At 37.7% G+C, this 15029-nt stretch overlaps 1 protein-coding gene across 1 annotated transcript in view; it reads right to left on the reverse strand.

Annotated features, from left to right (window-relative positions):
- Positions 1 to 15029, reverse strand: part of CNTN3 (contactin 3) — a 331683-nt gene that overhangs the window by 12340 nt on the left and 304314 nt on the right. The window contains exon 20 of the mRNA XM_042977355.1: positions 6130 to 6313. Within this exon, the coding sequence (XP_042833289.1) occupies positions 6130 to 6313 (184 nt within the window). The remainder of the gene's footprint in view (positions 1 to 6129; positions 6314 to 15029) is intronic.

Raw genomic sequence — 15029 nt, forward strand, 5'->3', positions numbered from 1 at the left:
CATACACAGACATGAGTCGTTTACATACATATCTGGGATGTGATACATAGAAAATTCAACAAATAGGGGCGCCTGGGTGGTTCAGTCAGTTAAGCATCCAACTCTTGATTTTGGCTTAGGTCATGATCTCATGGTTTGCGGGACTGAGCCCAGTGCTGGGCTCCACACTGACATCATGGAGCCAGCCTGGGATTCTCTCCTCCCCACCCCCGCTCCCCCCCACCCCTTTGCACATGCACTTGTGTGCGTCTGTGTGTTCTCTCTCTCAAATTAAATAACCTTTAAGAATAAAACCAATTAAACAAATAACATTAAGTCATCTAGAGAGAAATTCCCTTTACTTTTCCCATTAGCTTGAAGAGAAAGTTGGATTTGAGGATACTAGGTCTTTAACCTCCTTTCACTACTAATATCATAAACAAAGAGGAAGCAGGTTTAGAGGCCTGATCAGGGAAGCACATGATCCTAGTATTAAGAATAGAGAGTAACTTATTTTTTCATTGTATTTATTATTATTATTACTATTTAACTTATTATTTTGTTAGTAGCTGTTTATGGCAATGACACTAGTTTCCATACTCTGAAAGTTAGTTTCTGCTTTATTTTTAAGTTTATGAAAGCAAAAATTGTATGTTGATTTTTAAGAAAAGTTGTTAGGTGCATATTAGAAGAGGCCCACAAAAATGGCAAAAATTGAAAAGACAGATCACATATAAAATTTGGGAAACTTTGTATGGATATATTTCCTAAGTCATAACGTAGAGTGGATAATTATCTAATTAAATTATATATACAAAAATTCTAGGACTTCCAAATTATGTATTTGAAGCAGGAATATTCATTTTATCAAAAACCTCTGAAATATTCTTATTCATATTCTTTGTGTGTGTGTTTTACTCACATACCTTTTCATTTCCTGAGGACACACTTAATTGGTTTCCATAAATTTAGGTAATTGATTTTAGCTCAACTTACATGGATAAACATTGTATTTAGAAAAGCAAAAACTCAGGTGCAAAATGTTGTACCACTTAATATTATTCTGTTTTCTCAAGTGGACATACATGCATAATCATCACTGAAGGCATAAAAATACAGGTTCCCCTTGTTCCAGGGTGAGGTCTGGGTATGTGATTCAGGCCAGGCCTGTGAAGGTTTTCTATCAACTGGCTGTAACAACTGGTTCTGGGATAGGCCAAGAAGAACCATCCTTAGCTCTGAATGGAGTTATCAGGAAGGAGCGGTCTACTTTTCCCAGGGTGTTTCTTTGACAGAAATAAGCCTTGAGGTGCTAATTGCAATACTTCTACCCTGAAAAGGGAACATGGTGAAAATGATTCCACCACTGAACAGAACCAAGAGATGGAGAGTCTTATCTGTTCAACAAATATTATTGGGCACCAACTATGATTACTTTAACAGTGGAGACAGAGCTCTGAGGATAAAGTTATGATCAAAACAGGTGAAATCTGTGCCCTGAAGGACCTTGCCTTCCACTCAAAGCAAGCTGGAGAGACAACAATCAAATAAATAAGGACAAGTTCCAGAATGTGTGGTAGTTGTCAGGGCTCTGCCCAAGAACAAAGCAGGGAAGGAAACAGTGTCAGGAGATGAGGGACGCACTTTTAAATATGGCGGTCAGATGGCACCGAGCTGGTATTTGAGCAAAGATCTGAAAGAGATGACAGAGTAAGCCATTTGGATGCCTGGAGAAGGAGCCTTCTGGGCAGAGGGAACAGCAAATGCACAGGCTCTGAAGTGAAAGTGCAACGAGTGAGGAGGAAAATAGAAAATGAGTCAGAGGAGGATTTGGAGGATGGATCATATAAAGCTTTGTTGAGCATTATAAGGATTTAGTACTTATCTGAAGTGAGATGAAAGGGGACAGCCTGAGCATCACTGTGGCCTTAGGGAGGCAAGGGTGGAAACAGGCTGAGCAGTAAGGGGTCACTGCCCTGATTCCTGTGAGGATCTGCAGCTTGTGAAAGCAATATGATGTGGTGGATGCTTGCACATGTCCGATTCTGAATCAGTTGTTGGGGTTGAGAGAAAGAGATGAGTTGAGGCCTATTCCAAGAATTTTGGCCTGAGCAACTCAAACACTGGGATTTACTTCACTGAGGTAGGGAATACTGTAGAAAGGAAATGTTTTAAATGGAGTGGATGGAGCAGTCAAGAATTTAGTTTTAGGAATGTTCAGTTTGAGGTCTTACTAGATGATTCTTGAGGACGCTGTTTGAGTGCTAAATCCATCCATACTGAAAGCCAGGATTACCACTTGACTTTTTAGTTATACAAAGCAGAATATTTGCCCTACAAATTCTTTTGTGCAATCTCTGAACATAAAATTCTCAGTCTGTTTCCTTTTAGAAGCCAAGAAATTTCATCACTTACATGCCATCTGCAATTTTTCTTCATCAGTGCCTTTAGACACAAGATGTTCTTAAGAGTTAGCTCTCCTTGGGTTGCAAGTAACCATCTTAGATTACTTAAAGAGGCTAATTACCTTCGAAATGCTTCCAAAAAACACCAAGTATTTGGATATCAAAAATTAAGTGTTTAATGGAAGCTACAGTATTTAACTTGAGAATCCTTGTATTATTTTACATTAATCAAAAATAATCACACAAGATCCGTACTGCTATAAAGTCTTGCATATTGAATTCCATGATTACAAGTATATGAAACTTGCACATTTTAAGCAAGATGGTAAAAGACTACCGTAAGTGTTTTGAATTCACAATGCTCAGTCAAGAGGAAGTATATTTGATTAATAATAGTACTTCAGGCTGGCCTGCTTCTTTAGATGCCATTCCTCCAATTAGCTACCCACTCAATATTTAATGAGTGGTTCCTAGCGCCATGCTGGGTACTGGGGCTGGATGAACAAGACACAGAAGGATTCTTTCCCCATAAAGTTTACAATCCAGAGGGGAAAACAGGTAGCAAGAAAGGAATCAAAGATGTTATGCTAGTTCTTTATGCCTGAAGCATGATGATAATGCTCTTCAGAGAGATAATCACAAAAACCTTACCAAAATTCTTAAATAGGATTTGAAGCTAAATCCACGTCAAAGGTTAGGATGGCTATTAAAAGCTCCCAGTAACAGTAATAACACCAGCTTTAAAGGATTCTGTTTTACTTGCATTTTTGTACCTTTAAAGAAAAATTATTAACATAAAATTGAAAAATTAACACATGCTATTTATATCCAAACTTAGAATAATTAAGGATTTCAATTATCTCTAAGCGTTTCCCACCCAATATAGGAAATTTTCCCCTAATAACACTTACAGATCAACACGCACACTCCCATTCAATTGCAGCAATAGGGATGCATCACGTTCAGAGGGATTTCATTCAATTGTTGGGATTTCCGTCAGACTAAAAGCTCTGTGAACAAAGGAGTCCAGTCTATCTTTGATCACCTTACCCACTTCCTAAGCGTGGAGTAAAATCCCAGTAAATACTGGTGTTAAACGGGATGTGGATATCCTAATTATATGGTTGAAAGAGAGGATAGCACGCTGATTAAGACTATGTCTGGATTTGGATGCCTATACTGCTACTTAGTCTGTGGTCTCAGCAAAGTCATACAACCTCTATATGCCACAGCATCCTCATCCTTGAAGAGAAGCTACCATCACCTTCCAACCCATGGTGTTGCTGTGAGAACTGAGAATCAATACATGAAACATACCTAGAACAGTCACAGCAAATTATGCAGTAAGTGTGAGCTTTTAAACTCATAATCACCATCGTTCTTGGTGCAAACTTCTACTTTAGACTGGGTATTTATATTTTACACCTAAATCATACAAGGGTTTTGCTTCTTTTTACAGTTTTATTTCACTCATTGTACATTATCATAATATTCTTATTGATCTGTAAGTCTTTTCCTTGTGCCTTACCAATTTGCTAAGTTCCTCACTGATTCCATGATGTCATACTGGCTTTTACAATCATAATTTTCTAGCAAGTAATCACATCAATTATTAAGTCAGAGGAAAGAGCCAGATAAACTTGTTTGCATATCTTCTTGCAATCAGAATTTTTGATTGATGCTGTGCTTTGAATATATAAATGATGATGTATATTTAAATCTTACTAATTCAGAATTGTTACTGAGAATACCAAACATATTTAGCAAGAAGTTCTAAACACCGAATATTTTTAGTTCAAGTATTTCCAAAACCAAATACTCCTTCATCTAACCCTAGATGTGTAGTATGAGTAAAAGATTGGGTCAGGATTCTCCTAATAATTAGTGAGGGATAATACTGAATTATGACATGTATTGGTTGCCTGTACATGTATGCCACCAAAGATTTATAATGGCTTGCTGCTAAACTTTTGCTCTGCAATCTCATTATACTAAATTGGTAACCAAGTTCTCTTTTATATAGATAATACAAAGATGAACATGTGAACTTCACTGATTAAATTAACACTGGCTAATTAAAATCTAAAGTAGTAGAATTATGTTTTATATGTATTTTAACTTATCCACAATGTTAGCCAATTATATTTAATTTTATATTACTGGTGTAATTTTTACTAAAATTTATTTATTTTTATTTTATTTTAGAGAGAGAGAGAGAGAGAGACAGTGCAAGCTGGGGACAGGGGCAGAGGGAAAGGCAGAGAGAATCTCAAGCAGGCTCCATGCTTAGGGCAGAGCCCAATGCAGGGCTCGATCCCATGACCCTGGGATCATGACCTGAGTTGATATCAAGAGTTGGACATTCAATTTACTGAGCTACCCAGGCACCCCTATATTATTGGTATACTTAGCAATTTTATTTAATAAGTGTATATTCTCCACAAAAATTTGGATATTATATATGGAGAGAGAAATGCAGTAATGAAACTAGAAATGAAGCAAAATTAATGTCTCATTCCCATATGAAGCCAGTTAAGCAAACATTTTCACTGAGTTAATAAATTTTGAAAACAAGAAAAAAATAGTTTTCTGTAAATAAAAGTAATGGATTATTATGTTAAAAGTACGTAATCTGTCATGCCCACTTTCCTTCCCTGTACATTGGAAAAAAGTAATGATACCTACCTCATCTGGTAGTTAGGAAGTTTAAATGTGGGAATGCATGTAAAGCACCTGGGACATAGAATGTTCTTAACTATTATCAGCTATGATGATTACAAGGATAAGGACAATCCAAATGGTTGTATTGCAAGAAGTTATTAATACACTGATTAAAAATATACTTGTGCTATCAGTTTCATTGATATATATGCGGGAGACTATGGAATTGCAAATCACTGATTTTCCTGTGGTCTAATTTAAAGCCAAGTTATGTATAGTTTGTAAATGATGCTTGTGAATTTACCTGTGAATATTTAGCTAACAAAGACTCAGCGTTGAATGCAACACTGACATCTCTGATTATATTTTTTAAAATATCAGTATATTCATGTGGACCAACAACTTCTGGTGGTAACTTTTTAATGCACATTGCCATCTTTTGAATAAGGTGGGAAAGAAAAAAAAAAGGAAGAATATCACTCTCGACTCTTCGGTGCGAACTTTAACTTATTCATGTTTAACAGAAATCATCAAGCTTTAGGGAACTAAAAAAAACATGAAAATAAACTAAGTTTACTTACTTTATTAGTTTTTAATGTTTATTTATTTTTGAGAGAGAGACAGAGACAGAGACAGAGAGCGAGCAGGGGAGGAGCAGAGAGAAAGAGAGAGACACAGAATCTGAAGCAGGCTCCAGGCTCTGAGCAGTCAGCACAGAGCCTGACACTGGGCCCGACCCCATGAACCATGAGATCATGACCTGAACTGAAGTCAGATACTTAACCGACTGAGCCACCCAGGTGCCCCTAAGTTTACTTATTTTAAAAGAAAAGTACATAGACTTGAGTAAACATCTCACATTAAGATTTTTTCAAAAGGTACACATTTATTTTCATTTGGGTTTCTATCTGAAGATTCAGGGATATCACAAAGACAAAGACAAGGGTGACTTGCAGTTTACAAGCATTTGGAACTGGGTTTGTAATATTCATTGTGCTTAGGGACTTGGGTTGTCCATTTTAAATGATAAAGAAGGCTATCATAAACAACTTCCCTACCATTCAAAAAATCGGAATATACGTACGAGTTTTCTTTGTGGTTGCATTCACCGTGGCGCTAAAGGGACCAGCACCAGCACTGTTGTACGCCCGGACAGCTGTGTAATATGCCACATTACTCTTCAAGCCACGGAGTCTGGCTGACGTCTCGTTTCCCGCCACTTTCACTTTGCTCGACGATTCCTCTTCTCCATTATTCCAGTACCGCACCTGGTAGACAGAAAAACAGAAAAGATGCAAAAGGCTGACACAAACAATACCACCTTTTATATTAGGTGGTTTTCATTAAGATCGGCACTGTAACGTATTTATATTCAACTATTCGAACATAGACTCATTAAGGCCCTACTATGCGCTAGGTGTTCCATTAGGTTATCAAGTGAGACAAAAAGGGACTCCAGGAGAAGACAGAGAATAAACAAGTACACAAAGAAGCCAGATAAAGTCAAAGAGAGTAAGTGCTAAATACTACTAGACTATAGCTTATAAAGGGGAAATGAGGGTGAAATGAAGAAATTTGAAAGAGCAAGCTGCTCTCACTTCTCAGGCCCTAACCAGCCAGGACCGAGCTCAACTCCAGAATGCTGACAGCCCTCATGAACCTCCACTGGATGGTGGAGGTTCCCTCTGTGAAGAAAGTGAACTGTCAGAGAAAGCACTATCCAAAAGCCAGCTGGCCACTGGATTGTACTACAGTGATGGCCAGCTGTCAACAATCCCACCTGTGCATGCAGAGCTGTGGAGGAGAAAAGGAAAGCCACTGACATAGTTATGAATCGTGCAAAATGATGAGATGTTAAAGATAAATGCATATGTAGTATAAAGTATAAAGTAAGTTAAGGGGGATATTTAATTAAAAAAACAAATAAGGGTAGGAAAAATATGATAAAAATACATGTTCCCTATCTCTAAAGTATTACTATGCTTTGTAGGAAAGAATAATACTTTTCCCAGAAATATTACATGAGAACAATTATTTCCCTACATGTATGTATGTACGTATATACATATTCATGCATATACATACACATGTATATGTGTGTGTTTATATTTTTATATTTCTATTATTCACATTATATTTATATATAGGACCCCTTAAACTCATGTAAAATGCTGTGTCCATCCATATATAGGTGTATGTGGATTTCTTTTGGACATGAGTTAATTTTTATAAAAACCTCAAAAGAAGAATATAAGCCCAAATGATCAGGACTAACTTGAATATGTAGTTTCTACACCTTTAAAGCACTGAATTAACACTGAAAGTTGATGATGACATGTTAGCAAAAAAAAAAAAAAAAATCCACGTATCTTAACAGACCCCGTTTACCATCATAAATGAAAACTCCACGGATTTTATTCATTAATTAAAGATAACATGCAAAAGAACTGTCTTTTATAAAGCCACAGCCAAGTAAATTGCTAATGGATACCAAAAACCGGCATACATTCTGAACTCAACAATTATAAATACTAGGTAGTGGTAGGTTCAGACAACTCCCAAATGGCAAGACACCATTCCCTCCCCTTGAAAGCATTATCTACTTATTAAAGAAGAATGACACATAACCAGTAATTTAAAAAAAATGTTACAGACAGATTGACTTGTGGCCTTTGCTATAGTATACATTGGGGGGTGGGAAATCACAAAATTATGAGTTATTAAAATATCAACAGATGGGACGGCAGAGGCATTCAGGAGTTAAGTAACTCAATCAGGGCAATCTGGCCTCTTCTTATGGGCCACTCTTTTTCTGATATGTCAAATCACTTCAATATAAGTTGTCTACAGAAGTGTTCCTTACATGACTAATTCAAAGAAGAAATGAAAATAATTTTCAACTGGCATAAAGAATATCGTTAATAAATTTATAGAAAGCACTTAAAAGTCCTTGATAGCACTATCCTTCTGAAGTACTCCGTGTACCAGAACGAGAGATTTATTTTTAGATCTAAGTTTCTGACACATATTAGAAATATATAGACAGTGGAGAAAATTTGTGCCAAATTGGAATATATTAGTTAGAATTGATTATGTAATCTTCTTACATAGCTTTACTTAAAAAATTGAATACATGTGTATTAACTCAAACATAAAGAAACAAGGCAGTACATTAATATTCCCAATTTTCTGTGAGTAGTTAATCAATTGTGTTCTATAAACTTTTGGTCAAGAATATTTGTAAGGGTTGATAATTACATTTTAAAAAAATATTTATTTATTTTCGAGAAAGAGAGAGAGAGGGAGGGAGAGAGAGAGAATGAGTGGAGGAGGGGCAAAGAGAGAGGGGGAGAGAGGATCTGAAGTGGGCTCTGTGCTGATAGCAGTGAGCCCGATGCAGGGCTGGAACTCACCAACCATAAGCTGAAGTCGGTCTCTCAACCAACTGAGCCACCCAGGTGCCCCGATAGTCTTTTTTCAAAGGAGGGAAAGGGAAAAAATAACGTAAGAAAAATAAAGGAGGGAAAATCATCTTTTATTAAAGACTAAGACCATGTCTTTCCTTCCAGCTGTGTTCTGGGTAAAAGTCCTACACCTGAGAAAACAAAATATCACTCTGTGCTAATTCAGATTTTATAGACACAACCACAATGCAGGGAAGAAGAAAGGAAAAATATCTACATTGCAGGAAAATCTCTGCAAATATAACTGTTTTGAGTGTGTCTACTATACTTCAATTAAAAAAAGATGATAGAGAATAAATATATGTGTATATATAAATATATATGCATACATAAATATATGTTATATTTGGTGTAAAAGAGTTAATGTAACAAAGACAGAACATGAAAGTTGCATCTACTAAAGATGAGCAGAGAAAAATATTAGAAAACACATGAAGAACCCGCTAACAAGAAAGAAACTTAGGAGATTCAACTAGTGGGAGACTAGCTACAAGATAGTGATCTGAAGTGGATCTTAAAATAAGTATATTTAAAATGTCCAGATTTATTAAAGAAGGAACTGAATCTATATTTGCCAAGAATAGAAGATTAAAAACAAAGAAACCCAAATTGGGTGTATTTGAAAAATACCAGAAAAATACAGTATTAAAAAGTAAAATCAGTGACAGAATTAAACTGAAGACTACATGATGGAAAAGAGATTTAATAAACCCTGAACATGGAGGAAAAAATAAAAAATAATGAAAACAAAGTTAAGAGATATCGAAGTCAAATGTGAAGTTCCAACCCGAGTTCCAGGAAGGATTAAGGAAAAGGCAACAATCAAAAGAGAAAATAAAATGTCCGAGAAATAAAATGTCCAGAACTGAAGACACACAGAAGTTTTCACAAAGTAAACTCTGAGTTTAGTGTGTGGGAGGGAAATAAAAGGTAAATCTACTGCAAAGGACAGCGTGATAAGAATAGCTGGCTCTCAACATTTTCCTATCACGATAGACCTGAGTTATAGTTCACCCTCTTGAACAGCTGTGTGTCACTGTGCCTTGGTTTGCTAGTGCAGAGTGTGCACCTGTGAAGAGAAACCACTGCATTTCTGGGCATGGAGGACAGCAGGAGAGGCAGATGCCAAGCTGGGGACACACATCTGAAGCAGTGTCTGTCTTGGTCATTACCAGAGCTCTACCACTCACAGCAAAGCCTGCACATACTAAGCATTCAGTATTGCTGGATGATTTGAACCAATGCCATCTCCATCTTTCCCACTACAGAGATTCACTGGGACATACTAAGAAATACATATTCGGTCTCTGCCAAGGTTTCCTGGCATACAGATCGCTCCAAACCCTTGGAATCTCCAAAGAGATGTGTCAGTATGTATGCTAATGAGCTATCTGTGGCTGCAGGATACCTTAAGAAAGGGGCTGGTTGCCAGGGGGACCAACCATATAATTTGAGGGTGGGAACTTGCAGCCCCACCTACTGACAAGAGGCTAGAGGTTGAGTTACTCAGGTTGACTAAATATCACCGATTTAATCATCTATGCCTAGGTAGTGAAGCCTTCATGAGAAGCCCTCCCGGAAGGGTTCAGAAAGCCTTGGTGACCACACCAAGGTACTGGGACGGTAGAGCTCCTGGAGAGGGCATGGAAGTTCTGTGCCTCTTCCCACACACCACGTCTTATGAATCTCTTCCATTTGGTTGTCGTATCCTTTATGATAAACGGATAATAGTGAATAAAGCGCTTTCCTGAGTTTTGTGAATCGTACCAGCAAGATCTCAAACCCAAGGAGGAGGTTGTGGAACCCCTGATTTTCAGCCAATCAGACGTACTAGACGCATCTGAAGTGTATGTGTGGGGGAGGCAGGTAGTCTTAGGGACTTAGCCCTTAATTTGTGGGATCTGAAGCTAACTCCAGGTTTATGGTGTCAGAACTGAACTGAATTTTAGGACACCCAACAGACATCAGAGAATTGATCAGTGTAGAGAAAACCCCTCACATATTTGGCGTAAGAAGTGTTTGGCGGATACAGCAGAGACGAAGAGATGGTTTTTTCCTTTCATCCACCAAGCTAAGTACTCAATCCTAATATTCTGTGCATCTATGAGACACTGGAATTCTAACTGCTTGAGGAGATAAAATAATTATTTTTCTTCAGAACCATAAAACCATATCACAAGCCAAAATATTTTTATCTGTATAAGTAAACAGAAACAAACCTGAGGAATGTCAGGATTTAAAATGCTACCTCTGTTTCTGCAAGTAATTTGGTCCTTCCAAAAACTGATGTCCCTGCTGTGAGGAGTCCTTAATATCATTCCACAAAGGATTTCACTTAATTAAAACTTAACACAAGATGCAATTTATAAAAATAATCTATTGAAAAAATGGCACTTTTTCAGCCATTAAAATACAGGTATTAAGTCAGAAATACTATTTTAATAGACTAAAATAATTTTGTGTATGCATAAAGATTTTCAGAGTGACAAATATTTCAATTTAGCTGTTAGACACCAAACATACTTAAATAAACATAAAGCAGCAAAAATGCAGTCAACAGTGTTTTAGAACACAAATCCAGATCTGTCTTCTACTCTTCTTTAATTGGTTCTCAGACCTCAGGATGACCTGTGTGCTATTCGACCCCTGGCCCTGCCTTCTCACTGGATTTGGCCAATGGAAGGCAGATGAGAATATGGGAGGAGAGAGGCCAAGATATTTATTCCGCTGGATCCCTCAACGCTGAGACCCAGTTTTCTAGGGATCACCTTTGTCTAATAAAGAACACAAACTTCCAGTTATAAAATAAAAGTCATGGGGACCTAATGTAAAGCAATGGTAATGGCAAAGGTAGATCTTAAAAGTCCTCATCGCATGCATACAAGATTTGTAAGTATGTGTGGTGATGGATGTTAGTTAACCAGACTTACTGCGGTGACCATCTCACAATATATACAAATATCAACTCATTATGTCGTATATCTGAAATTAATATAATGTATGCCAGTTATATCTGAAACACACACACACACACACACACACACACACACACACACACACACACACAACTCCATTTGGGCAACCCTCACTTACACATTAGTTGCTGTTCTCTCTAGCATAACCCATCCTTCCCCTGAGCCAAAGGTCTACATTTCATTTACTTGAATTCATTTTTGCCTGATTTCTAATTGTTTAAATATATCTTAATTGTCTCTCCAATTTTCCTATGGACATTCAACCCATTCTAAGATGAAGTTAATTCTTTGCCTGATAGTAAGGAATTAGACTCAATACATATTTCTTTTTTTCTGACAGAATTTTCATACTCTCCAAAAATTACTCAAATATTTGACAACTTTTCCCATTGTAATTACAATGTTAGGAACTAAGCACATTCTGTAGAGCTATTTAGAACAGGAGGCGGGACGAAGGTACCAGTGAAGTTACAGTTGGGCATTTTGCTTACATTTTTGGTTATGCTCCCCCCATACACTTTAAAAAAAAATCTACGAGGTTTCCTCCAAATATGCTAATCTGTATTATTTCACACTTGGAGACTTCTGTTTCAATCACTTATCAAGGTCATTCTCCCAACTTTTATTTTTTCAAGACACATAATGGCTTTAAAGAAACTGATGGTATATATTATGCTCTAACTTTGGAGCTTTTGCTCCTCCAGCACCTGCTACCCATGAACTTAAACATGCCGCATCCTCTTTATCACATCTGTATCTCTTGTTCCTATCCAAAGGGCACAAGAAAAGATCTGAGCCTGAGTGTTATAGCTTAGCAGATGAAATAAATTGGAGCCCAGGGAAATGAGCTCCTCAACTACTACTTGGTCAAATCAGAAAGAAAATTAGTCTAGATGCTAATGATGATGTGTGCTCAGCATGCCAGGTGGCACATGATCAACCCTCACTGAGATGAGAGAAAAGCAGGAGCTATTAACAATTTTAAAGCCATATTGGGGAAACTGCAACCCAGAAAGTTAGCCACATGACTGGTAATTAAACACTCTGCTAAGTCGTTTGTCTCTCCATGTTAGTGCTTGAGTCATTATTGAACCTAAGAAAATATATATTCTTATCTTGGTGTAATTATATAAATTATTTCTTAAGATTTTCCTGATTAGTCTATCTTTCTCTTAGTTTGTTTTCTTTGCCTTCCTACCTAACAAGCACTCGGGAAAGACATTTTCACTAGTTGTTTCCTTTCAACATGCATATCCATGCCGCATTTGGATATTAGGTCTGCTGTTCTTTATATACCCAGGGCAGAGCCAGTGCACCCCAACTCACAATTAATTTCAAGGAAGTCCCATTTTCTCATTGCCTGTCTCATTTTTTGCTTCCTACCCCAACGGCAACAACAGCACCAACAGAAACAATAGTCACTGTGTAAGTGTTTGTTTCCATATTTCTTCACTGCTTTTCAAATTTTTTCCTCCAAAGAAATCTTATGCCAATGACCAATACTCAAAACAGAGAAAAGCCCAAGTCTCTCTGGGCCATTTTGACAGTAACGGCTTTATCTCATTTGATTCTCCAGTGATGCAGTATGTTATTTACTATTACCATCTTTATTTTAACTGAACGTTGGAGAGCTTTAATAACTTGCTCAAGGCCACACAGCAGTAAGAGAGTGGAGTCAAAACTGCATTTATCCAATCAACACATATTGTTTGCATGCCTCCTGTGTACCAGATAGGACTCTTGGCACTGAATAAACCAGCAGAGTTCCATGTCCCTTATGGAGCTTCCATTCGATCCGAGTGGGGATGAATGCAAGTCTGTCTCATTCTAAGATGGTGTGGACTTTGTAAGACACTATGCTGGCTCTACTTCCATTATTTGGTTTTCTCTTTCATTCGATTACTCTCTCTTTCCTGACATGGCCAACAGAGGTATGCTTCAGCTTTCTTATAGAATATTCTTTTTTTTTTTTTTTTTTTTTTTTTTTTTTTAAAGAGAGAGACAGAGGCAGAGGGAGAGGGAGAGGGTGAGAAAGAATCTTAGGCAGGCTCCACGCCCACTGTACAGCCTGATGCGGGGCTCAATCTCATGACTGTGTGAGATCATGACCTGAGCTGAAATCAAGAGCTTGATGCTTAACTGACCGAGGCACCCAGGCACCCCTCTTTTTTATTTTTTGTTTAAAAATTTTTTTTTAATGTTTATTTATTTTTGAGAGACAGAGAGACAGAGACAGAGTGTGAGCCGGGGAGGGGCAGGGAGAGAGGGAGACACAGAATCCCAAGCAGGTTCCAGGCTCTGAGTTATCATCACAGGCCCAACGTGGGGCTCGAACCCATGAACTGTGAGATCATGACCTGAGCTGAAGTCAGACACTCAACCGACTGAGCCACCCAGACACCCCTTTTTTAAAATTTTTTTAATGTTTATTTACCAGGCGCCCCTCTTATAGACTATTCTTATCAGCTTAAATTTATATATTGCAAAATTAACATCTCTCTGCCTCTATGCTGCCAAACAATTGCCAGCAATGGCTAGCTTTGCTGTGGTGCTTGAAAACCCACAAAGCCCTTTCCCACATATTCCCTTGCTTATTTCTCTTAACTATTTCACAAACTACAACCAGCTCTCAAATTATGATCCTGTGTAATGGTTTGTAAGTCACAAAGTTATGAATGGGGGATGTGCATCTCCATCTTCTTTTTTAGGCATGCAAAATATGTTTTTTTCTTAAATTTTCTTTAAGTTAATTTGATTTAACCATGGAGCTTCATATCCCACTCATCTAATGGGAAATTCAACCTCAATCACTGCGGGGGTCCCTATTCCCAAACCCTCGCCAAGAAAACTTACTATTACACTGGTTTGATCCCGTCAGTTCCTGGACCGTGCTTGGAAAATGGGAAATCAGTGATCATTGCTGCATATGGAAAATACATCTGTTCCCTCCTTGTGGTCTTGCTACCAACATGGACACTGCCAGGTAGAAAGCTATGAGGCCCCCAAGATTTTATAAGCCTCAGATGTTTGCTTCCACCAAGGTCACCCAAAATTTCTCTTACATTTTTTCCTCAGTGGCATTTCTCTCTTCTTACCCTCCAGGATACATGAAACTAGCTCCTTAAGGGCTTGAGCTTTGGAATCTAGGAAGCTAGGAAGAAAGGGCTCTTACAGGCAACTTCTCTTGACAACCATCATAAACTCTCTGGAGGCAAAGAAGCTTAGAGTTGAAGAACTGCTTGAGGATATTTACTGGGGAAAATTCCATAAGTTGATATTTCAAAATTCTTCTGAGATATGACTTGTACTTATGTGTTATTATTATGAGCCAGAAACTGTGAAAAGCATATTAAGTGTCTAGTATCATTCAATACTCCCCAAATCCTAATGAGGTTGAGCCAACTACTGCACCATTCTGCAGGTGAGGAAAATGACGCTCACAAAGTTTACACAACTTTTCTAGCACATCCAGGGAATGACAGAGTCAGGACCTGAGCTCAGGTTTGAGCTCAGAACTACTTTCCTTTGCATTTCCTTCCATCCGA

The sequence above is a fragment of the Panthera tigris genome, chromosome A2 (genome assembly GCF_018350195.1).
Source record: "Panthera tigris isolate Pti1 chromosome A2, P.tigris_Pti1_mat1.1, whole genome shotgun sequence".
NCBI lineage: Eukaryota > Metazoa > Chordata > Mammalia > Carnivora > Felidae > Panthera > Panthera tigris.